This window comes from Falco rusticolus, chromosome 9 (assembly GCF_015220075.1).
Source record: "Falco rusticolus isolate bFalRus1 chromosome 9, bFalRus1.pri, whole genome shotgun sequence".
Taxonomy (NCBI): Eukaryota; Metazoa; Chordata; class Aves; order Falconiformes; family Falconidae; genus Falco; species Falco rusticolus.
Window position 1 is genome coordinate 34,994,340 of NC_051195.1, and position 24,057 is coordinate 35,018,396.

At 36.8% G+C, this 24,057-nt stretch overlaps 1 protein-coding gene across 1 annotated transcript in view; it reads right to left on the minus strand.

Moving 5' to 3' along the window:
* The window catches only part of LOC119153529 (nebulin related anchoring protein), a 54,151-nt gene that overhangs the window by 20,806 nt on the left and 9,288 nt on the right, over positions 1 to 24,057 (minus strand). The window contains exons 10-25 of the mRNA XM_037400123.1: positions 21,239 to 21,343; positions 19,228 to 19,344; positions 17,367 to 17,471; positions 16,301 to 16,408; positions 15,485 to 15,589; positions 13,000 to 13,098; positions 12,374 to 12,478; positions 10,757 to 10,864; positions 9,836 to 9,937; positions 9,144 to 9,341; positions 8,811 to 8,915; positions 6,428 to 6,526; positions 4,268 to 4,372; positions 3,684 to 3,791; positions 2,771 to 3,082; positions 1,657 to 1,761 (exon numbers count right to left, since the gene is read on the minus strand). Coding sequence (XP_037256020.1) covers positions 1,657 to 1,761; positions 2,771 to 3,082; positions 3,684 to 3,791; positions 4,268 to 4,372; positions 6,428 to 6,526; positions 8,811 to 8,915; positions 9,144 to 9,341; positions 9,836 to 9,937; positions 10,757 to 10,864; positions 12,374 to 12,478; positions 13,000 to 13,098; positions 15,485 to 15,589; positions 16,301 to 16,408; positions 17,367 to 17,471; positions 19,228 to 19,344; positions 21,239 to 21,343 — 1,986 coding nt within the window. The remainder of the gene's footprint in view (positions 1 to 1,656; positions 1,762 to 2,770; positions 3,083 to 3,683; positions 3,792 to 4,267; positions 4,373 to 6,427; positions 6,527 to 8,810; positions 8,916 to 9,143; positions 9,342 to 9,835; positions 9,938 to 10,756; positions 10,865 to 12,373; positions 12,479 to 12,999; positions 13,099 to 15,484; positions 15,590 to 16,300; positions 16,409 to 17,366; positions 17,472 to 19,227; positions 19,345 to 21,238; positions 21,344 to 24,057) is intronic.

The window sequence follows — 24,057 nt, forward strand, 5'->3', positions numbered from 1 at the left end:
TTATATTAATTCTGCTTGCTCGAAAGGACCCATAGTAGCTTTTGAGAGGTCTTGTTATATATGCATAATTAAGATGAAGGCTATTTGATGGCAAAACAACACTTTCCATATCACCAGGTCACTAAAAGCTTCCCTTCCTGCATAAGTTGTCCTAAACCCATCAACACTCTTATCTCTTCTCTACATAGTGCATACTAAATTTTCCCAATGCCTGTGATGAACTCCCAAGTCAATAAGCATTTCATGGCTCTTCTGGATATTGTTTTTATCTCAGTGTTCGAGTCTAAAGGCATGTCATTCTCTTTTACATTGAGCTTGTGATCCACATAAGTTTATTTGAGGCAACATCTTGATTCTTTGGGGACTCAAAACACCAATGTAAAACACATTACCACTTTAAAGGTATTACAAGCTTATGAGCAATTTTTTGGTTTCAGAAAGAAATCTCTTAAAAAATGACCGGTCTTGCTAAGTTTCACTGGGGACAAAAGCAGTTTATATTTTGTCCTGATCAGCTTTAGAGACAAATAAGGGTTGACCAGAACATCTCTACGTAAATTTTCTAGAAACTATATTCTGGCAATTGCTTTTTACCATTACTACCAGGGCTAGTCACTGTGTGTATGTAAGAAAGGAGAAGGCTCATAGCCATCTAAAATTATTTAGTACTCACAAAAAGGTTGACATGAACAACCTAGCAGGTCAAATTTCTACTTGGCAGTTTTTACTATTCTAACATCAAAATGGTATACCTATACAGATTCCAAGACTGTTCCAGCTGGCACTGCTGGACTGGCTTTTATGAAGCTACCTTGCTTTACACTAGCTGAGGATCTAGTTTATTGTGTCTAAAAAAATCCCCCTTCTTCATTGTAGATGATTACACAGGGAAAACATAGTGTTAGCAATCAGGCAGACGTGAAAGGATTACCATATTTTTCTGAGACACTAGTGGTTATGCTGTTATTCTCACTGAGTGAATGGACAGATTATTCCTTCATCACCCGTGGTTATCTAAAAAATCACAGGACTGAGTCTCCTACTGCAGCAGATTTGGCCAGTAGGACTCCCTCTGAAATAACAGAACCAGAATACTACGAAACTTTCAACCATTTCCACCAGAACCTCCTCTGAAGGCCTCATGGGTCTGACACAAAGGATTCTAGAGCCTTCCTTTTCCTCTAAGTGATACTGGTTATAGGGAAAAATAAGGATGAAAACTACCTGGGCCAATAGATAGCTGCAGATAGAGATATCTATATTAATTTCAATAGCTAACATGAATATATATGAAAAGGAGCAAGAAGGTACAAAAAAAGGTTCTGGGTCCAATGACTGCATCTTTTCATCATCTCTCCTGTTTTGCTTCATTAAAAAGGTAGGTTAGTGGGTAGCAATTGAGCACTGTTTGATTGCCATTATTATTCATAATATCATTTGTCACCTACTTTGTTTTTGCAAAGGCTATATAGACTCCTACTGGTGTGTGTTTGGTATCTGGTTTCCCTCTAATTACCAGTCCTATCCCTGGTTTTGAGGTCTTTCATGTGGTATGCCTTTTTCTTTCCCCTTTGAGTGGAAATTATTTTAATTTTATACAGACTTTTTGCACGCATTATGCAGCAAATTCTGTTACATGCTGTCATGAAATCTCACCTCACTAATGAGTTCTCCTGCCTTCTTAGCCTGCTCCACATTTAATGACCCAGTGGCTATCCATCCAGCTCCTTTCATCCAGTTCAAATCTGCTCTGTATTGGTTCTGACAAAGAAAAAAAAAATCCTATTGTTGGTGTTCATACACTTAAAATGCCATTAAAGGATTCAGACATCTCAGGAACAACAACCAAGTCAAATTAGTGCCTGCTTTTGTTTTATTCACTATTGCACAGTTGCAAGGAAAGCAAAAAAATTACAGAATGAAACAGAAGTATTTGGACTCACCGGCATTTGTGCAATATGTTTTGCAAGGTAATTTTTAGAAGCGGTCTACACCTTACTGTCATTTGTAATTTTTATTCTAAGGTGTCAAAAACTTTGGTTCTGTTGTACATAGTGCACTGTTGCAAATATCATTAATGATTTGCAATGATAAGAAAACGGTAGCATTTCCCAATCCCTATCCTTTTGTTGTACTGGAGGGAAAGCATTATGTTTTGTTTTTTCCATGTGTCTTTAAGGAGGCTGAGTACAGGAGTACTTCACACTTTCCTCACAAAACCTCTTCTACCAACAGCCTACTGAATTCCAAAAGCTCACACGAGCACTACAGCTATGTTTCTCAAAGAAGCCAGAAGGTTTTCAGCACCTATACCTCAACAAGACCTATACACATATCTATCTTAGTCTCCTTGAAAAGTTCTGATTTAAAACCTCAGAACAGGAAGTCTAATTTATAGTAACCATTTACAGTACCAGACAGTTCATCTGATGGTTACTGTTGGGCATGTGGTCTCTATATGGAATTGTATCACCACTTTTATCACTAAATTATTTAACCTCCCTTCACATTAGGTAAAAAAAACCTGTACAACATATATGAATCCTAGTGTTTTATTAACATTTGAAGTAGGCTTTGAGTAGGCTTTATATCTCTTGAGCAAGTAAGTGGTTAATATTTACTGTTTTAACATTAACTGTTTAATAGTTGAAAAATTAGGTGCATAAATACGTCATGGCATTAAAAGCATAAACATCTGAAGAAATTCAGCCCTAAGTGTCTGAAGGGGTTGAATGAAAAGGTACTGAAATAAATTCAGCTCTGGACTTACATCACTTTGCAATCCGTAGGCCCACTTGGCCCATGCCACTTTCATGTCAGTAGGCAGGGCTGTGTAGTGATGGAGAGCTGTCTTGTACCCTCTATCTGTGGCCAAGTTCTGAGCCTTTTTGGCATGGACAAGGTTAACCATATCCATGGAGACCTGGAACTGATTCTTTGTGTCCTCAAATGCCTTCTTGTACTCCAGATCGCTTTGCAACTTTGACATTTGAAGGGAATGAGCCATCTGTGAATCTTCCTCCACAGCTTTTACTCCAATCAGCTTACCCTTCATCTTCTCATAACCTTCCTTATATTTAATCTGTGAAGAAAAAAATAGACTGTGAGTAAACGATCTAAGCTGCCAAACTGACAGCTCTGCGAGTAGTAAAGCAATGGTCTACCAGAGCTGTGACATTCTTGGTCTTTGATACAAGCAAGAAAGAAGTCCATTTGCAAAAGAGAACTGGAATGCCTTAGAAATTAGTAAGTGTTTATAAATAAACTTTTTCTAAATAATAATATGTTCACAAAAAGCTGTAAGAAATCTTTTCTTTTTGTTTCTTTCTAGGAAAACCAACATTCTTTAAGCACTGAGTTCAGACGGTTCTTTCACGTATTTTCTGGCCAGTCACAGATGTATTTAGTTATGATGTTTCACAGGAGATTTTCACTTCATTTTGAGTTCTAAAATTCACCCTCAGGTCAAAATGAGAATAGGAAAACACAGTCAGCATGTGGGGAAAAACTCTGAATTGCTCAGAGCAAACTTTCTGACTAATTATGGAATGCCAATCCTTAGCACAAATTGAGTGAGGGTGGCTCAGGGCACTGAGATGTATGTGACATATCCCTAACACCTGGTAGCAACGTGGACTGTCAGCTGTCCTAAGAATAAGGAAGCTCATAGAGTCCATACTCACATCACTTGCCAGATCCTTCTTTGCCTTAGCTGTCAAGAATGACAAAGCATCCAAACGAAGCACAAATCCTTTTTCCTTCTGCTTCTCCCAGCTACTCTTGTAGAGTTTCTAAAGAGATGAAAATACCACAGCCTCTTTATTACTATCAATATATTCTGTTTGTTCTATAGTCACAATGAAAGCTCTGAAGTAACATCAGACCAGAATACACTCCATGCCCAGAAACTATCTGTCTAAGGATCAGATCCTGGTGTCTTCACTTACATACTGTAACTGAGGGCACCGTAACCCCATTATCTCACTGGTTCCAGTGAAACTGTCAATGTGCCACTCATCTGGGAAATCTACTTATGTGGAAAATACACAGCTTCAAACTCTAAAAGCAACAAGTCTTTAGAACAACAGATGTGACTAGTGTTTCATTAAGAGCAAGTAATCAAATTTAGCTATAACGTTTTTACATCTAAAACATTTGGAACTTCTCAGAGAAAGAACTTAACTTTTACCCACAGAACAAACATTTCAACAGCAGCTGTAACTATTCACAGGAGTGAGGGAATCCAAACCTCTGTCTTACACAGTACCTCACTGATATTGGCAGCATTTGCTTTGGCCAGTATGAAGACAGGATCATCTTTGCTGATGGTGTACTGATGAAGAAAATGCTCTTTTCCTGACCTGTAGGCAACCTGTACATAGAAAGTAAAGCATGGTTAACAAGCAGTAGTCCATGTTTAATACTGAAGGAATACTGATTAAAACACCCCAAATATTCAAGGATTTGTTAGGGTAATTTACTTGGTGAGTCAGTCTTTAGCATCATGACTTTTTTTGCCAAATATGAATTTGGAAGCTGACACAGAGTCAGGTTGACCAAATTACTCATGGTTAAATTTCAGGGAAACAGTGAAACACCATACTTATCAGGATACTTTAATTCTCTTTCCTAAATTTACCTACTTAACTGGCTATAAAGCTGTCAGTAATTCATACTCTGTACAAAATGTATGCAAGAATACATCCAATATTAAACTACAGCTACTTTTTAGGTGGAATGAAAGTCTTTAATAGGATGCAGAAACAGTGAATTTTAGGCATGAAATTAAGAACACTAAGCAATTGAATCTGCAGAGAAAATTTGTGACTTAAATGTAATTAGCTGACTGCTAATACTCCAGTGAGGACTAATATTCCAACTTTAAATGAAAATATCAAGGACCTTTTATGATCCAAGTAGCAAATGTCTCCATTTTATATCCCAGGGCAACATCAACAGAGAAATGAACTGCTCTGTTTCAGTAGCCCATAAAGCTGTTGGAGGAGATGTTAAAAAGCAATGAAAAGATGTTCCATTTCACAAAATGTTACATTTCTTACATCTCACAGAAAAAGATAAAAAAATGTCTCTACTATAAAGCTCTAAATCCGTGGTTACTATTCTGACTTCAGCACAAATACAGAAAGGCAGCGCTGTCCAGTACATAGGAAATAAGTAACAGGAGTCAGGAGACCAGCATTCTCCTCTGATTCAGTATGGTGTCATCTGTGAGCACACAACACTCATCCAAGTAAATGCCAGGTTTTTACTGAAGCAGAGGAGCAAAAAAAAAGCAAACATGGTAGCTTCCTGGAAAAGACCAATCAAGAAGCAATAATGCTTCATTCACATAACAACTGAGAAGCTGACAGTATCTTCATTTCAAGGCACAACATATTAAAAGTAATTTTAAAAAAGCTTGGCAAGTAACTACTGTTCCAAATTTAGTTGTTAAGCAATTTTAACAACAGGTTCCCTTTCTTTTGGAAACTTAAAAGTGAGCTGCTGTCAGCTAAGTCCTTCCAAGGAATCCTGAGGTACCATCTCAGCCTTGAAGTGGTTGGGCAGTGGAACTGAATGACCTTTGTAGGTCCCTTCCAACTGAAATAGTCTATTCTATTCTATTAAATTATAAGCTATCCTAATCTGTCTGCCAGGGTTGCCCAGCCCCAAAGAAGAATAGGGAGCATTCTGAAGGCACCCAGTTTGGGAAAATATGCCTATTTTAGCATTTTACTAAATCATCGAATCAAAAAGTGAAGTACTTTAGTAAAGTAAGTAAAGTACTTTAAAAGCAACAGCTGAATAACGTGTGTGGTCTCACAAGGCTGATGTAGCTTTAAGTAGTCTGACAGGGCCCTCAGTGGAGAGAAACACAGAACCTGGGATGGATGTATATCAGTCCTGTGGTAATGTCTACCTCGCTTTGAAGCACCACTTGAGGATCAGCTGGGAATACTGTGTTTTCCCTCCAGCTTCCTTCCTCACTTTTACTACCTCATGGATAACCAATTGTCTTGCAGATGACACTAATGTCTCTGGAACACCCAGTTATACTTTCATGAACACACTTCAGCCATACTTGGATCCAGCCTGCACCACACAGACGTTTGTCACCAAGACTGTCTTGTAGAGGCACCCTCCCACTCCCCCGCCAGCCTCTGACGTAATTTATCAGAAACCTCACATGTCTATTTCCATTCCCACTGGGGTTTGATTTTGGTTATTGTTCTAGTTCAGAGAATTAATGAGAGAATTAATCAAATAAACAAATAAGACCCCTTAGAAATAAATCTCAAGAAATTTCATCTATTGAGAGGTTTCAGGATTGGGTTCTCTTCCACCACCAGCCCAGTCCACATATCTCAGGAATGACCACATTATGAGTAAGCTACTGGGAAAGATACAAATTCTGTCAAGGACTCACATCACTCTGCAGTTCCTGGCTTTTCTTGGCATGCTTGATCTGAGAACTGTCAGCCACACTGGTGAACTTCAGAGTATCAGCCTTCTGTCTGTACTTTTTCTACATCAAATTAAAGCAGGTTACACAGAAGTTTCAGTATCTACCTTTTCCCGTAAATACAGTATTCTCAAAAAGTACGTGACTAATAGACCCAAAAGTCCCATGTAAATTCCCAAGACAGTTTTAGTATACGCATCAACAAAATAAGCTTCCAAATACTACCCAGTGATACTATTTTCGAGGCAAGGGCAGTGCAAATGAGTATGGTAAATGCATTGTTGCTGACATTGCAAGTATGGGTACTCTTTGGTGCCAGAGGTAAAAGCTACATATCTTACAAGATCTAGGTTGCACACCAACTGATATGAGTGTCCTTCGCAAACTGGGTATGACTTAACTCAGGATACAAGAGAGCTCATAAGCTACACGGTCAATATTACTATCTCATTTTCTTACATGAGACTTCTCAAGCAAATGCATGTGATGTTCAAATCACTGAACATATATTACTAAGATATTTAAATTAAGATATTTCTAAATTATCAATTAAATTAGAGCAGGCAATTTCAGTATCCTGAAAGTAACATAAATTCAAAACTTTCCCCACCATCTCCCAGATCTTTTCAAAGCAGAGCTCAGTGTAGACACTGCAGTCAAGCCTTCCTGGGAGCAACAGCTATGAGAGGCCTCCACAAGGCTCAGGTCTTGGATGTGGGAAAAAACATCATGCTTCATTCATCCTCTGGTACCAGTACTTATATAAAACCTATTTGAATGGACAAATTTTCATAGACACTAGTGTTTCTAGTTTGTTAAATAAGACTGTCTTTACTTTTATTCCATCTTACTTCTTGTTTTGCATTTGAAATACACCAAAATGAATGGAAAACTTTAATTGACTTCTTCAGGCTTTGGATCAGCCCTGTTTTGAATCAATATCTCTGCCTCAGCTTGTTCTCAAATGAGTGATGCAAAAGGCTAAGCAGCTCTTTTTATCTTTGACACAGTATAAAGAAATGCAGCATCCTATTTCATGACCATAATACGATAGGGGACACCAAGCAAATACTTCTTGTATACTTTAGTTGAATTCTTATTCTAACAGTTCAACCATGAAGTGGGGCATTCCACCTAGGAAGGAAAGCATCTTTTCGTTATCTGGCATTTCAGGCGAGAAATCCTTCTGTTTGAACTGATGGGTGAACATATCAGTTTATGCTGTGTCTCTGCTAGTGGAACACAAAATAGAAGTTAAAAAAGCATGCAGCACTTCAAAGAGGTGCTCATTGCTTTATTTTAGGAACCTGGAATGGAGGCGGATTAAAAAAAGCATGTTTTGTCACATTGCATGCAACACAATGTAGTGACATTCTGCAACAAAATGACAAAATGCCAGGCACTGTATGGCAATAGAGCTCTCTAAAATAATATCCACTAGTCTCCAGTTTAAATGACTGTCAGCCATCTCTTGGCCTTACACAGCACTGGAATGAAAAGGCAGATCATTATGGGTTAAATATTTGTGGAAGTGATTATTACTACAGCACACCACAGCAGCAGATGTCAGTCTATCCCTAGTGAGACACCAGATCTAAGAGTAGCTGCTCTTCTTTTGTTTCTAAGATGTATTTTTTTCCCCTTGCAGGAGTAGTGAGAGGATGTCAGAGACCCAAGGTATCAGAGTGTGATCTCCAGTAACTAACTGGCTTCTGTTCCTTCCTCCAGCACTAAGTGGGATTTTATCCTCCTTGTCAAACTTCCCCTAATTTATTCTTCTATCTGTCCTCTAGTTTTCCTAGCACTAGTGAGATGACTCAACCATAGCTAAGCAGCTGAGGAAGTGTACTTCCATAAGGTTAATGGCAGTGCAAAGCCATGAATTAATCAAGTAAAGCAAGGAAAAGCAGCACAAGCTGAAGTTGCCAGTAAAGTCACAACCCTTATTGGCCAAAGAGCAAGGAAATTTCCAAACATGGCTAACAAATACCTATTTTTTCAATACTGTTCCTTAAACTCTATGCATTTCATGTAGCCTGTACCATAGGAAACGCTAATTCCTTTCAATGCCGATCTGCAAAATGAGTAGCTGAATGAAAAGAGGTGGAAGGACAATTATGAGGACTTTTGCTTCACAAACCTGACACAATAACCACAAAAAGGGAAAAATTACTTTTAACCCCTAACCCAGGATGTCTAAACTGTAGAATAACTCAATTATGCGCACCAGTTCTTCTATTTCTTAGATTTTCCATATTAGGAATTCCTTACCTATTGCACATGATGTAGTGGAATAAGTCTGCATAAAGCTTTGAATAAATGACAGAAGCCTGAGTACTTTGCTTACCTCACTGACCAAATCTCCTGCCTTTTTGGCTTGCTGTATATTAAGACTTCCTTCTGTGATACACCCAGCTCCTTTCATCCACATCAGATCTGCCCTGTATCGAAGCTGTAGGGGAAAATGCTATTTATTGGAATGGGGAACACAGGTACAATATTTGTATGCGAACATGGGCACCCCTTGTAGTTTCAAAGACATTGCAAAGACTTTTTTTAAAGTCTTGTCATTAAAAAGTAATGTAAATCAGTGTCCATATGAAATGCAAATTAATGTCAAACTGAAAATGTCTATGAACACTTATACTTCTTGTAACGGTTAAGATATACATCAACTTACATCACTCTGGAGACCATAGGCCTTCTTTGCCCATTTCGTCTTCATGTCTTCTGGAACCACTGTGTATTCATGGAGTCTCTTTCTATAATCTAAGTCACTAGCAAGTGCCTGGGCCTTCTTAGCATGTCTCAGGTTTATCATATCCATAGGCAGATGGAAATGTGTCTTACTCTCCTCAAAATCTTTTTTGTAGGCAATCTAGAAATAGAAGGGATGAAAATAGTTGGCTGTATCAGTGTGTTGCAAAGCCAAAGCTATCTTAAATCTCCACTCTTGTTTGGGTCCTTATGCAGGTTAGGCAAAAAACATATGTAGAAATCAGGGTCTATGAGGGATGGCAAGATGACAGGATGAATTTTGCAGACTCTAGAGACATCTTTATTACAGTACATCTTAACTTTAAACATATTTTTATCTGTTTCAAAGTTTTATGTAGAAGAGTTTATATTGAGTTTTTAATAGGATGTGATTTTCCTGCCCCAAAACAAGGACACCATCAACCCAAAATTCCCTATGAGAACAAAAATACAGTGCAAACATTGCAGATTAACAGGTGGAGAAAGGAAACCAATTTTTGTTAAACGCTTCCAAGAGTTTCTTATAGTGAGAGCAGTAACAGTGGTAGATCACAAATTGTTGCTGAAAGATTCATAATTATGAAAAACATCTTTTGAGCAAGAGAAACAATTTACCTCACTACTCATCTTGGCCACCTGTAAAGAGTGCAAAAGTCTGGAATCTTTGGCTCCAATTGCTTTTCCTTTTGATTTTTCATATTCTTCTTTATATTTAATCTGTGAAAAAAAAATTGTTTAAGTCAAAGAACATTTCCAATTACCCAAGATGTAAGCAATAAGTTTTTCACTGGTGATTTGGATGGTCAAAATTTAGAAGGGCTTTGCCTGATTCTCATTTTGTCACGTCAGATTTCCCAGATTTTCTCAGAAATCCCCAAAGTGCAAAACTGGTCTCATTTATGTTGTCTTTAACCTCACACTTCAAGGCTCACTCCTTTAAGGTAGCTATGTTTATAAACTTAAAGTCTTCCAATTAGCTAAATTATCTGGTTCTTAAAGCAAAAGATAAGAAAATCAATAATAAAAATCAAGCAAGGAACTCAAGATTTGGTTTTCTTAATGAGGTGGGATTTCAGAATCAGCATCATTGCAGAACAGTTTCCAGGAAGAGTTTCTTCCTTTTCTGCCTCTCCGCAGGTTAAGTATCATGAGATAATTTGTTTAAAAAGAGTTTGCTTGGAAATTTTTTTAGAGACGTGTTTATGTTGAAGAAGCAGACTAAAGAAATAGGCATTCCCTTTGCAGTGGATAATAACAGTATTTTTGAGGCTATAAACAATTCAAAATGCTGAATTTTACTATGGGGTTATTTTGCAAATTTTGCTTCCTTCTGTACACTTGTATTTAAAAAAATAATTTTCAGAGAGTGACATTTCATAGTAGAGTCTGAGAGAGTTTCTAACTGATCAGCCATTGAGAAATTCGGACAGCCAAATGCACAACTTAAAAATCCAGATGAAGTGAGCTAAGCTTTATTTCCCTGTGCTATAGCAACTTATATAAATAATAATACCTAGGTAATTATATATAACATACATCACTGGCAAGATCCCTTGAAGCTTTGGCAGCAAGTAAAGGCAGAGAATCAAGTTTCATTTCAAAGCCCTGGCCCTTACTCTTCTCCCAGCCTTCTTTGTACTTAATCTGAGAAAGGAAAGACATCAACATGTCACTAACACATGAACACATAAGATCTTCAAACAAACATGAAAATGACTAAGAGCAAAACAGAAGTAGAAATATGCTCAGTCCATAAACTGGAACCTTCTTAAGGTACGGTTCATTATAATTGGCCAGGATTGAGCCAAGAATTTTATTCTAAGAGTTTACAGGCACCTTAAATCCCAGAACATGCACCAATAGCTCTTAATTTTTACCAGGCATGGGGGAAGGAACTTCTTCAAAAGTGCCTGTGGTTATGTCTACATACGCAAATCATGTCAATCAACAGGAGCTGATCTAGAGGGCAGAACAGCTGGTGCTCAGAATCAGACGTCACACTACTCATTTCAGGATTTCTTCCCTGCCATACTAGAGCTAGTCAGGTCCCATACACTGAATACTTATTTGTAGCTGAAGTTCTTCATGTGAGATGCTGGACAGCATCTTTCAGTTTGGCTGCATTCAAAGGGAATCCAGCTCATGTGTTCTGAGACCACCCCAAAGTGTGAAGCAAGGCTCAGTGAAGAATCAGGAGATTTTCTTGAGCCAAAATATGCATGAGAATCACATGTTTAGCTTCTGAAAGTAAGTGGAGTTAAAGTACTAGTCGTTTAAGCTCTTTTTCAATTCTGAACAAGTATGCCTTCATGCATACTATGCATGCATCTAATGAAGTATCCGGGAAGCCATGATTTCTGGATTTGTTTTTTTGTATGGTTATATTTTACTAGTAACTAGTGAGCATGCATCCCAACCTATTATAGCCACTTTGTGGTTCTGCAACACTCTACCCATGCAATTCAAATAAAACTTAGGGGTAGAACACAAGGTATGAATATACCAGGAAAAACTTCCAGTAATGCCAACTCACAATCATGAAAAATTATGAAACTGGTTCAAAAATAACAGTCACGTCAGTTAGTAAGTCTGGATTTTTTTCTGGTTTTCCACTTATTTGTCTCGTTGGGCATTTTTTCCTCCAAAACTATAACAATGGAGGCCTGAAAAAATACTTTAAAAATGAAATAGAAATTACACTTTTCCAGCAAGTGCTTGATTTTAACTCCCATGTATCCAAGCAAGTCACTACGTATTGTCATGAATTATGAATGGCAGCAAAAGTGAGTTTGATTGAAGATCACTAAAGTCACTGTGTATTTTTCCATTGACTTCAGTGGGCTTTGAAATATTAGAACTGTGAAAATGTTGGGTTTTCATACAAACACCACCTCAAAGGCAGTTAATTTTGTAATGTGAACACTGATTTACTAAGCAACTTCAAATTATCTGAAAAGGTCTTGAAAAAAACATAGTGGTTTCACTATACTTGAGATTGTATCCCTATCTATTCTGTTTACCATATTTCATGCTGGTTAGTAAAGACTGATGATAAATATTAAATGCTTCCAGAAACACTGTCATCATCTTTACATTAATTTCTGTCTATTAACAGCATCATGAACACCAGCATTTCCACATTGTGTGGCTTACCTCACTGTATAACTCAGCATTGGCTTTTGCCTTGACTAACTGAGGTACATCCTGAGGTAGAGTGTAATTTGTTTTTGTCTTCTCATACTGGGCTCGGTAGTTCAGCTGCCATATAATGAAAAAGTCAACAACAAATTCAGTTATTTTAAATTCACTAAAAATATGATCATTATATTGGTTGCCTGCTGTTGAATTTCAGGCTAGTAGTGCCATATGTTATAGATACACTCATAGGTACAGCTGACATAAATATGAGGACAATAAGACACTTATAACTTCTACTTAGGTACTAGAAAGTAAAATGATTATTCTATAAATAGAATAGTTACTGATTATCTATAAGTAGAAAATATATTATTAAAAACATGCATTAATAAATACACAGAAGACAAAACCCTAACAAAGCACACAAATACAAATCTTAAAAATGGAGGAAAATACTAGATCTACAGGTATGCTTGCCACTTTTTTTGAAGTTATTTCATTCAATTTGTGTTCTTATTTTGGTTGTAAATCTGTAGATGACCTATCAAGAATAATCAAGCACTTCAGTGCTACAAATGCTATGAAGCAGAATTATCTCATAATTCTAAGAAACAATGGTGGCTAATGATGACAGAACTTACATCACTGAGCTGCTGCGCATTTATCTTGGCTTGAGCAATTTGTGGAGTGCTGGCAACAGAGCTGTACTTCAGCTTGTCTATGCTTTGCCTGTAGTTTACCTAGTTTAAAATAAAATTTTAAAAAGATTTAATAAAGGAAGAAATGTTCAGACTGGAAAATGAGAGAGACAGTAGACTAAGCTTTGTTAGCTAATACTCTGGATAAATCATTACTTAAACCATAATAAATTGAGGTAAGGAAAAATGCCAGGATCTCTTGGATGACATATGAGTTAATGCTCTGAAAATTTCATAGTCTGAGGTCATAGGTTTTATTTTACTTTGAAAATGGACTTCATTTATAGCTCCTCTCCATCAAAACCCCAAATTCTTAAAAAGATCCAGTTTCAGCTGGTTCCCCAAAGCACTCCTACAAAACTGATGTTCTTAACCATCACTTAGACTGTTTTTATCTTTATTAGGCTTATCTTTATAAAGGAACATGGTTAATGTCTATTAAGAGGTCTGTCCAGTGTAATGCTGTGCAGAGCAAATGAACTCTCTTACTCTTTGTCTTTATTGAATCTTAAAGTAATAATTAACCATGAAATCTCCCTGTGTGGTAAGAGCTTGTGTGGATGATGAAAAAAGAAAAATATATATTTATGGTACAAAACAAAGTCATTTTAATGTCAATTGTTGATAGGATTGCAGCCCACTAAATTCCTAACACATTAGCATGGTAGCAGCAAAAATGATCTATAAAATGCATATATTAAATCCCAAAATTATGCAAGATAAAAAAAAAATCGTGAAGCATTCTAGCAGACCTGTTGCTGCCAAAGGACTCAGTGTTACACTGCAGGACACAGTTATTATTCTCTGTAGGCCTTAATTAATATTCACTGTAGTTAATCACCACCTTGTAAACACTGCAAATGACATTGCTTAAAACTAGTCTCTTAAGAACATTTTTTTCCAGCAAAGTGGAATATATTTCTAGTGGCTTTGAGTTATTGAACTATTTTAACGCGAACCTTCTTATCTCAGGTATCCTCACATAAACTTGTTCTTTCTGCCATAATGACAAAACCTAGGAAAAAAGGCTCTCACAGGTCCAAAGTGATCAAGGTATTTAAAACAGTTCATTTGCTTCTTTATAGAGACAGAAAGAATTTTAACTCCACCAAAGGGATATTTCTTTTTAATTGAAACTCTGTATTTACGGCTACTTGTGATTCCTTAGTGTGTGAGAGTTGTATTCTTAAAGAGTTCAGAGTAAACATGTTGGTTATCAGTGAACACGATGAGTCCTGGGACTGTTTCAAGCTACTAAATGATGATCATGACTAATGCAACTGAGTCTCTGTGGCCAACGGATTTAATGTTCTCCAAACCCAGATGCTGACTATGAACTGTAGTGCTGAAATGTTTAGAGTGAGTAGAATTAATTTGTGCATTTTTGACATGAATTCATGCTTACTTAGAACTCTTTCAGGATAAAGTGCTCTCCGCACTAAGCAATCAAACGCTGGTCTTCATTTCTTAAAGCTTTTTCAAAGACAAAGCTGACATTACTGCTGAAGAAGCAATAGTGCGTCTTACATTTGAAGTGTATCAAGCACTTCCACAAAAACATCAGGGTTCTAAATTCTACCCCACTATGGTACCATCTTTTTCCTGGAAAAGGTATTCAGGCCCAGATAAATCTCATATGTTAATGGTCTCTTTAAGGCATCTCGCCCCTGGTTTTTTGCAATTTCAATGGAAAGACAGGTTGTATATGTCTTAGGGAGTTAGAAATGCCCTGCAGAGGTGCTGCTCTCTTCCTGCTGATTTTGTAAGTGATGCCTGGTGACTGTGCTCCTATCTAAGGCACAGGGTAAGTTCCCAATGGTAGATGAGACCAATCAAGCCTTCAATGCTTGTGAGAGGTGAGAGTATGGTATCTTCTACAGTCTGATGTCCTCCATTTATGTATAGAGCACATATAACCAAAGCAGTACACAAATTTCTTCACGTTCCGTAAGTAACTCAACCCCAAGCACAGAGGGCACTTCTCTCACACGGACCACAAGCATGAGGAAGGTTATGTGACCAATTCGTTCCCCTTCAAAGGGCAACACCTCTCTTCAGGGATTTCACAAAGGATGAAAAGCCTATGTAAGTCTCCCTACCCCTTCTGTGCTTGATGTTGCTGTGGAAGCTGCCCAGGATGGTGAGACATTTTGCAACACAGACTAGGGATAAGGCAGAACTCAGCCATTTCACATCACTTACAATGTGCTGAACTGAAACCAATGCCAGGAGGTGGCAGCACTTTCTACTCCTCTGAGCCCTCTTGACTCCCTGCAATATTTTGCTTTAACTTTGTTACCACTAGCTGCTTGCTCCCATGATTAAATCATCATTTGACACATGCAATCTATCACAATCTTTCCTACAGAGAGATGATGAGCCATGCAAGTCCTAAGGAAAAAAAAGACCCAAACCAAAACATATTTACATCTTTCAAAGGGACCAACTTCCTTGTTGTCTGATATGAAGGAGTAAGAGTAGCTGGGTAATTGTAGTCAACACCGTCATGTTTGTAATCAGATTTATAGGCTACCTGAAACACAGGGAGAAAAAAAAAATCATTCTTTTTCTTTTTTTAAGCTGTCATTTGTTTGAATAATTATCAGTCAAGAGGAAAGGAGAAACAATAATATTAATATTAAATGCAGGAAACAAAGTAAGTTCAATGTCATGAGTGACAAAGAAAATGAAATTATTTGCATAGTTTAGCCACTAATTGATTCTTTTTCAGCTCCTCAATTAATCCAATGCCAACAGTGGGAGCATTAACTTAACTTCCACCTATGACACATCTCTTTTATCTTTCTGCTTAGTTCTCAAGCTTCTTACAGATTTGTAAATAATGTACTTGAAGGAATGGTATGTAACAAAATAGCTTCTTGACTAACCCAGTAAATTAAATTGGAATCCAGAAATCTTCATTAAAGACTGGGTTTTTTTCAGCAAAGGTCTGACCCTGGGGGTGGTGGCACAGCAACCTTCAACATCCTACTGATGTCAAAAAAACCTGAAGGAGCTCAGTATGTTGCCAGATCACTGAATTTGCTTATTTTAACTTCTTCCACACAGTGAGTTATAAATCAGTACAAAAGGTTTTCCAGAATTTCCCCTCTTCTTAACATATCTATCCTTCAGATCTCCAGTACAATATGATCTAAAGTTTTCTATCAGTCAGTTTAATTCTGGAAAAAACTTAAAGACCAGAAAGCAACAACCATGCAAGCGTGATTAAAAAAAGACTTACATTGCTTGCCAAGCTGCCGGCTTTCATGGCATGTAGCATTCGTTTGTCCATGCCGATACCTACATAATGACCTTTCATCTCATTCTGGTAGGTTTCTTTGTATTTAAGCTGTACAAAAAAAACCCCAAAAAACAAAAAAACCAACAACTCTGAGAAAATATATTTCATTTTTCTATGAGTTTCCATATGTTGCAGCAGTGAGACAAAATATTACAACTGTGGTCTACTAGTGTTGCACCACTACAGAAATTTATAACAACCATAACAACCTTTGTTCTTTAAAAAATAAAAACTAAACCCCTCCGTGAGTTTCCTATTTTCAAGGTGTCATTTACATATTCTTCAGATCACCTGAACGTCACGTAAAGGACATACCTCTGCATTCTGTTGCTGCGTATTATTTCATCAGAACTAAGTATTAGAAAGAAGTTGTAGGGAAATATTATTTGTACATTAACAAACAAATACTCCTCTACCAAAACTGGACTCTTTTGGTGCCGATTTCACCAAGCCCAGAGCAGGGAATTCAACAACATGGTAAATTAATCACTCCACCAACTCATCTGTATGGCAAAAGCTCGACTCCTCCTGGATTTCAGAGAATGGTACCAAGCAGTATAAAGTAAAGTTGTACTTCAGTATCATGAGATAACAAGCAGTATAATTATTAATATTTTACTATCATACAGTAAACATGTTCCTCACTGACAGTAACTGCAGTAAAGTATATTCTGCCTACCTTTCCAGTCAGGACATGGACATACACAATGAAATAAGTAACAATTATGATAGATTACAGTAACAACTGACAACTACTTGCCAGATTAGCAGTCTATTGTAAGTAAATTCTCTTCATATATCATAATAGTTCTTTTCATAATCCTATATAAAATAAGACCCAGTTATCCATCTGGACAGACTAGGATAGGTGCTGTACACAACATGGGTTAAAATCAGTTATAATCAAATTCCCAGCACACACTTATCTGAAACACACACAGAGATGTCTTGCAATTCTAGCAGCTACCAGGTTAAGCAAGCCACACATGAGGTATTGAAAACTTACATCACTGGTGAATTTTGAGATCTTGCTCACATTCTTGAATTGCGGAGTATCACAATAGTTCATGCTGTAGCCTCTGTTCTTTCCAAGATCCTTCTTATACTCCACCTTAGTGACAAAAATGCACAAGGGTAAGGTTAAACTTTAACCTGCTCTGTCAAGTTCCTCCACACACTTTTTATTAGCCAGACTCACTGTTCAGAGATTTTGATATATGGCTTTCATCAAATGGCTTATGATGAAAGTTAATATGAAGATGATTTTCATATGCTCAGTTCTTGTTTTATAGGCAAAAAAAATGCAATCAATTTCATTCATTTGGACCTCAGCAAAGTGTATGAGACAGTGTCATGAGGAAAATTATTAAGAAAAACAAGGATCTACAAAGGAATTTTCAGGTGACTGTGGAGCAAATGAAAACAGAAAAAGCAATGGGTGGTTTTCAACAAGCAGGATTGAACAGGGGACACTCACCAGCAGAATTATTCAGCGAAAGTTTAAATACAGAGCTGGTTTAATATTTTCATTAAGTACCGTTGCTCTGAAGTAGGAATGTTGAGGGTGATATTTAAAGGGGCAATGGAAATGAGACTAAATTTAGTGATGTAGGTTAATATATGTCAAGAGTAGTCATGAAAATTTCAGCTGCAAGAGCTCATCACCTGGAAAGGCTAAGAAAGAGAAAACTCTTCATATGTAGGCTGACCACAGAAAGATGGCAAGATGCCAATGTAACACAGCCATGAAAAAGGCAAATGCAGCTCCAGGCAGGAGGAAGAGGAGACTTTTGAGTAGGCACTGGGCAGTGCACATACCATACACCAGGTTCCAGCAAGAACTCAACACTAAATTATGTTCTCTTACAGTCATTCCTTTTTAAGGAACACGCACTCAGCCTGTAAGAGCTGCAGTGAAAGACTGTGAGAGATGAGAAGATTTTGGCTTGCTTAGTCTAGGAAAAAAAGGTAGAGAGAAGAAAATTATATGTGTTTGTAAACATCTCAGAAAGGTAATCATGCAGGGAGAAGAATCTTTTAAACTAAAGGACAATGTTACAACAAACCACAATAGTAATAAAGTGGACAGGAGTAAATGTAGGATAGAAATTAGAAGAAGAGGATTATATAATATTGTGCTGGAACAACGCGATCCAGGAATCGTTGGCCCAGGAGGCCCCTTCCAGTCCTGCTTCCAGGAGTTTTCATTATTGAAACTTTTATACTTTGACATCTCAAGAGTGCAAGTTTTTAAACTGCCATGGGGAAGCTCTAGAAACTCACATTTATTAATAGCTTTATAGCTGATATGACACTATAAATAAATTAGTAATTCAGAGTCTACTGAGAATTCCCTAGCAATCTTCCCTTGCCAAGCAGAAGAAGAATGCATTATCAGTAACTCACAGTCTTTAACATGACGGAAGAAAACAGAAACCTGCATTAACAGAATGGTACAAATTTTGGCTCTGTTGGTGTTATTTTTTAAATTATCAGTAGAACCTTCTTTGAAACACTCTAAGGTACATACCCAAGTCATCCTAAAACATTTATGAATATAAATTCACAGCACATTAAGAGCACAATTCAGGGGGTTTTTTTAGATTTCTATTCTTCATGTGGCCAAATCAGAATTCCTCTTCTGTTGTTAATTTCCCATACTTTCTTACAGAGCATTGGAAGTGCCAGATAACAGCACCTGAAAATTTGTTTTTGCACCTTTCTCTCCAGTCACTGTGCTACAGACAGATCATTGCCCATGTGTAATAAGAAAAACAGCTTTTTGTATTTGTAGTCCTTACCCATCAGTCACAAATGTTTGTATGAGCTGCTCTCAAACTTGTTATCAGATCAATTCAACCCCTTACCTCACTGACAAGCTTGTTAACACTTTGGGCTTGTTTCAGGACTAAGTTGTCTTCAGCCGTTAGGGAGTGAAAGTGAGCTGCACCTTTCATCTTGGAAAGATCTTTCTTGTATTTTATCTGAAAAGAAGTAGGCAAAATTATAAAATAGGTGTCTACCTTTTCACCATTGCTATTTAGACCGGCTTCATGAGTCAGGATAAGATTTTTCCTATTCTTGCTTTGATAAGCAAATAGAACTTGCTAAGTTGAAACACTGTAAGTTGTTACTTCCTGAAATAAACCACATATAAAATCACAGGCCTAACAATCCCTGTCAAGCCACTTCACTAGACAGCATTTTTTAATCCATTTTTTGTTGGATTGAACAGCACTGGTTGTTGTTCATAGCGTGAACAGATAGCTAGCGGATCCTTGGCTAGTGACTAGCTGGAGCTTGTGTGTTCTTCTGTTACTGAAGTTAAGCCTCAGTACTGTAATTTTACACTTCTAGTCAGAGAATTTTGTATAGTTATCAAGTGCTCTGTGAACTTTTTCTTTTGTAGAAACCAGCTTTTTAAAGAAGCTGTGTCTTTTTGCACTTAAAATGTTTTTAAGGAAATTATTTCTCTACAAAACCAAGATTGAAATAAGGGATCTGTTAATTTAATTGCAACATCAGGTTATTGACTTAAATTGGGATTGGATGGGTGAAGAGAGATAACACTTACATTGGCCTTTTACCAAACTTTGTCCAGCGAAAACCCTATTGGGAATATATTTCAGTATTCTTTGCATACAAGGAGATGCTTACGTTTTTCATCTTATGTTATTGCTTCAAAAATCAGATTCATAATATACAAATTAACAAACTGTTTTAAACATGCTGAAGTGCAAAGTGTTTGGGTTTGGTGGGGGTTTTTTTACAAGTCTGCACACAGTTTCTCAGGCTTTAAAGACAAGAAACAGCTTGATAAGTACTCTGGTGTGCAAGCGTTACTGCTATGAACCAACCCTTCTTCTTGCTCCAGGTATTACAAATTAGAAAGGAAACTACTGACTATTAGCATTTTGAAAACCTATGAAACTGCCATCTTTATCTGGAAAGGTTAAATATTTCATGTTTAAACAAGGGATCACTGAGTTTTTCATCAAAATAGGGATTAGTCACAGAAGGTTTCAGGGTTTTTTTATTCTCTCAGTCATAAACTCAGGTAACAGAATATGACTGATCCTTTCACTCTAGTTTACTGCTAGTGTCTAGTCCAGGCTAGACTGAAACACTCAACTATCTGTCAGGTCCCCAGAAAACAGACTGAGCTCACCAACTCAGGTAGCCCCATGGGGGACAGGTGTCCACAGTTCAAAGGCTGTCACTCACAGGAACCCTTCACAGCAGCCACAGTGTGGTGACATACAGACTGACTCTTTCTTTGTCACTATGAGAAACAGTCTCCTCAAATAGGACTGGGGATCTTTAATCAATGAGCTGAATGCAAGAATTGCACATTGCTACTTTTTCTGCCAATTCTTTAGCTTACCACCCAAAACTAAAAATCCCCAGCCTAGAAATCAGCTCTTGTGAAGTGACAGTGTCATACTCCATAGTTGCTTTTCCTCCATATGACTTGCTTTGCACTAGAGGCATGATAGATCAAAATATCAAAACCAGTACCGCTCATTCATCCTCCATTTATTCACTACTGGGAATACCACGGTAGTCCACAGGATGATTAAGGCAGTTGAAGGTTTCATTAATAATACAGGTACAGATTTGCCAGGAGGGTTAACCTAACAGTAGGGATCCCCATTAGTTGCTACATCCATCTCCTCCCTCATGCAAGTTGGAGCTGTGTCCCTTCCTATTAATGGATATTATTAATCCCCTGAGCCATGCAGTTCCCAGCAATGCAGTGAAATGTCATTGTTGTTTACTTCCCAAGTGTAATTTTAGCATTCTCCTCCCAGGCACTGCTCTGACAAACTGCTGTTTTTAATTGTTTATGAATTGTATTGATTCAGGTTTCATACTTACATCACTTGCCAATTCATTTGCTTTCTTGGCATTTTGATAAGCTGGAGTGATCATAGCAGGAAAGCTTCCTTTCCCTCTGTGTTCTTCATACTCATTCATATAATCCTGAAGAAAATTCAGAGTGTTTACTCATCATACATGAGCAGGTGGGACCATGGGTGATTTCACAAAGCCCCTTATTAGTCCTTATTAGTAGGAAATTTCATTGCTTCATTTTGGTGGGGTTTTTTTATGAAAAAGAGAATAAAATGATCAAACTGTAAGAATAAAATCACCCATTACATCAACTGTGCCTGTAAAATTACTTATGTTGCATTGCAAGAGAAATTTAGGTAGCAATTAGTTGTGGTCAAGACAGAATTCAAGTATACAATGATATACATCCTTCTAATCTCACCTCAGTTATTACAGAGATGATACCTGCTAGCCCCTGTCTTTGTCAATAGATGTTTCCCTGGAAAGCTATAAAAATATCTAACGATTTGGGCAGCCAGGAGATTTGCTTAAACTTTCCAAGTGTCGCATAAGGTCACCCTTCCTCTGTGATGTGACAGAAGTATCTTGATCTCTCCATGGCCACTTCTCACATCATAACTGACCAAAAATAATATTTCTCTAGTGCAGCGATACATCTTGAAGAGGGGTTCATTAATGAAGTAGAAACATATAAAGAACTAAATTCCTTAGGAAACAAAATCACAAAATTCCATTTGCTTGATTTAAAAAACAATTGTTGTGGACTTAATACTCTTAAATCTACCTATAGATAAGTTTAGGTGTAAATTTTTGACAATATGAAAAGCATTTTGATAATTTAATAACAAAATACTGGAGTTTTTTTTAAAATGGTAATGCACAATGATCATCCCAAAGCTTTCTGTGGCAAGATCTGGGGACAATACAGTAAGCATACAAACAAGTAAGATATAGTGTAATGTGTCTTTGTAATATTTCGTAAATCTTTGTAGTTAAGAGTCAGTTTAAGTGAAAAAAAGAACATGTGGCATGTCAATAATGTCATGAAGAACACAAATAGAAAGGACTATAAATATCTGGGATATTTCTTTTGTGACTTCTCAATGCAAAACAATCCACTGCAGGTCATTTTGTGCACCAACAATGTCATATCATAAGATAGGTCATATAATTCTGTGAACAATATAATGTAATTATAGCTATTGCATCTAAATTATTCTATAAACAGGCATAGAAAATAAAAAATATCCTTGACTAATAAGCTGAGTTAGTTTCTTAAAATACTGTTCCTGAGCCTGAATTCTTCAGACTAACTTGCCATTTTCTTTTTCTTCTAACATTCTCAAATACATTTTTATATAATTTCTAATATTTCTCATATTACAAAATAGTATTTTCAAAGTTCCAGATAATTAATTTTAGCCATTTCTAAGATTATTTTAAACATGAACAAAACAGGTGTTCATGTTCAAAACATGAACAACACAGGAATTTTACAGTAAGATTACTTAAATTGTCTCATGTTATATATATATTTGTATGATGTACCTCCATGATCTCAACAGTGAGAAATCTAATCTCTTTAACCATCTTTCACTCAGAAAGATCCATTTATTTCAGTGGCTCTATTTTATTTGAATAAAAATATCAAAATCCAATCTACAAATATTAAAACTCAAATTAGATTTGAAGTCTATGACTGAAGTTTCAAAGATACTTCCGAAGAAAAAAAAATTAAATTAGTTCTAAAGATAGAAGCATTTTAACGCTTGAAAATACAGTTAATGCTTTTTCAAATTCATTTTATTTGCTTATTCTTACTAAAACTTGCAGTAGTTCAAAAACTAGAAACTGAGTGAAGGCTTCATTCCTACATATTCTAAACTCACATTCTTAAATGATGGTTTGCTTTTCACACATTGATGATGTTGGGTTGGACAGAAGAAGTGAAGAAATGTAAAATCCCAAATGTCTTAGGACAATATATTGCCTGTTCCTTCATTTCTCCAAAGTACATGGGTCTCATGAGGAGGTAGGATGACAAACCTGAGACTAACCATATAGTTTTGTTTATACAAAACCACTATTCAGTTCCTTTCAAATTGCCTTTAGCTGTATTCAGTTCTATTCAGCTGTACTATTTCCCTAACTTAATTGTAACAGAACTTTGGATGCATTTTGGGAGACCACAAAAATAACTGCATTCCCTTAAAAATGAAACAAAACCAAAATGAATGCCACAGACCGAAACTGAACTATAGCTTATTTGTTCCACAAATACAGAACTACAACTTGTCAAGATTACAATACCACTTCTGTAGAAGAGCTCAAATCGAAGAAATCATGTACAATCTTCAGTGCTACTCGCACATATTTAAAGCTGAAAAGCTTCTAAGATTTCTAAAAATACTGGCAGGGAAAAGATGCCTAACTACTAATTTTCTACCATTTCACAGCCCTTGCACCTTTTCTCCTGACTGAATTTACATTTTCTTTCTCATGGAATGGGAAAGTTTCCACAAGTAAACACTTTTCAGTGTGATACATAACACCCCCACAATAGATATGCATAGTGCACACATGCACACAGATAAAATTTACCAAGGTAATGCTTACCTTTTGGAATGTCCCTACTGTAAGGATCGTGCAATGACAGTGCATACACCTTGTAGTCTCACCTTTTAAGTGAAGTATTTTAAGTATATTACACATTCAAAGCATGGTGCTGTTGCACACCATCTTTTCCTTTGAGACCTTTCTTTCTTGTACAAGAAAGAAAAGTGAAAATAGATCTTACTGTAGTTTCTAAAGTTCTGAGCAATCAGCCATAGCAATGATCAACG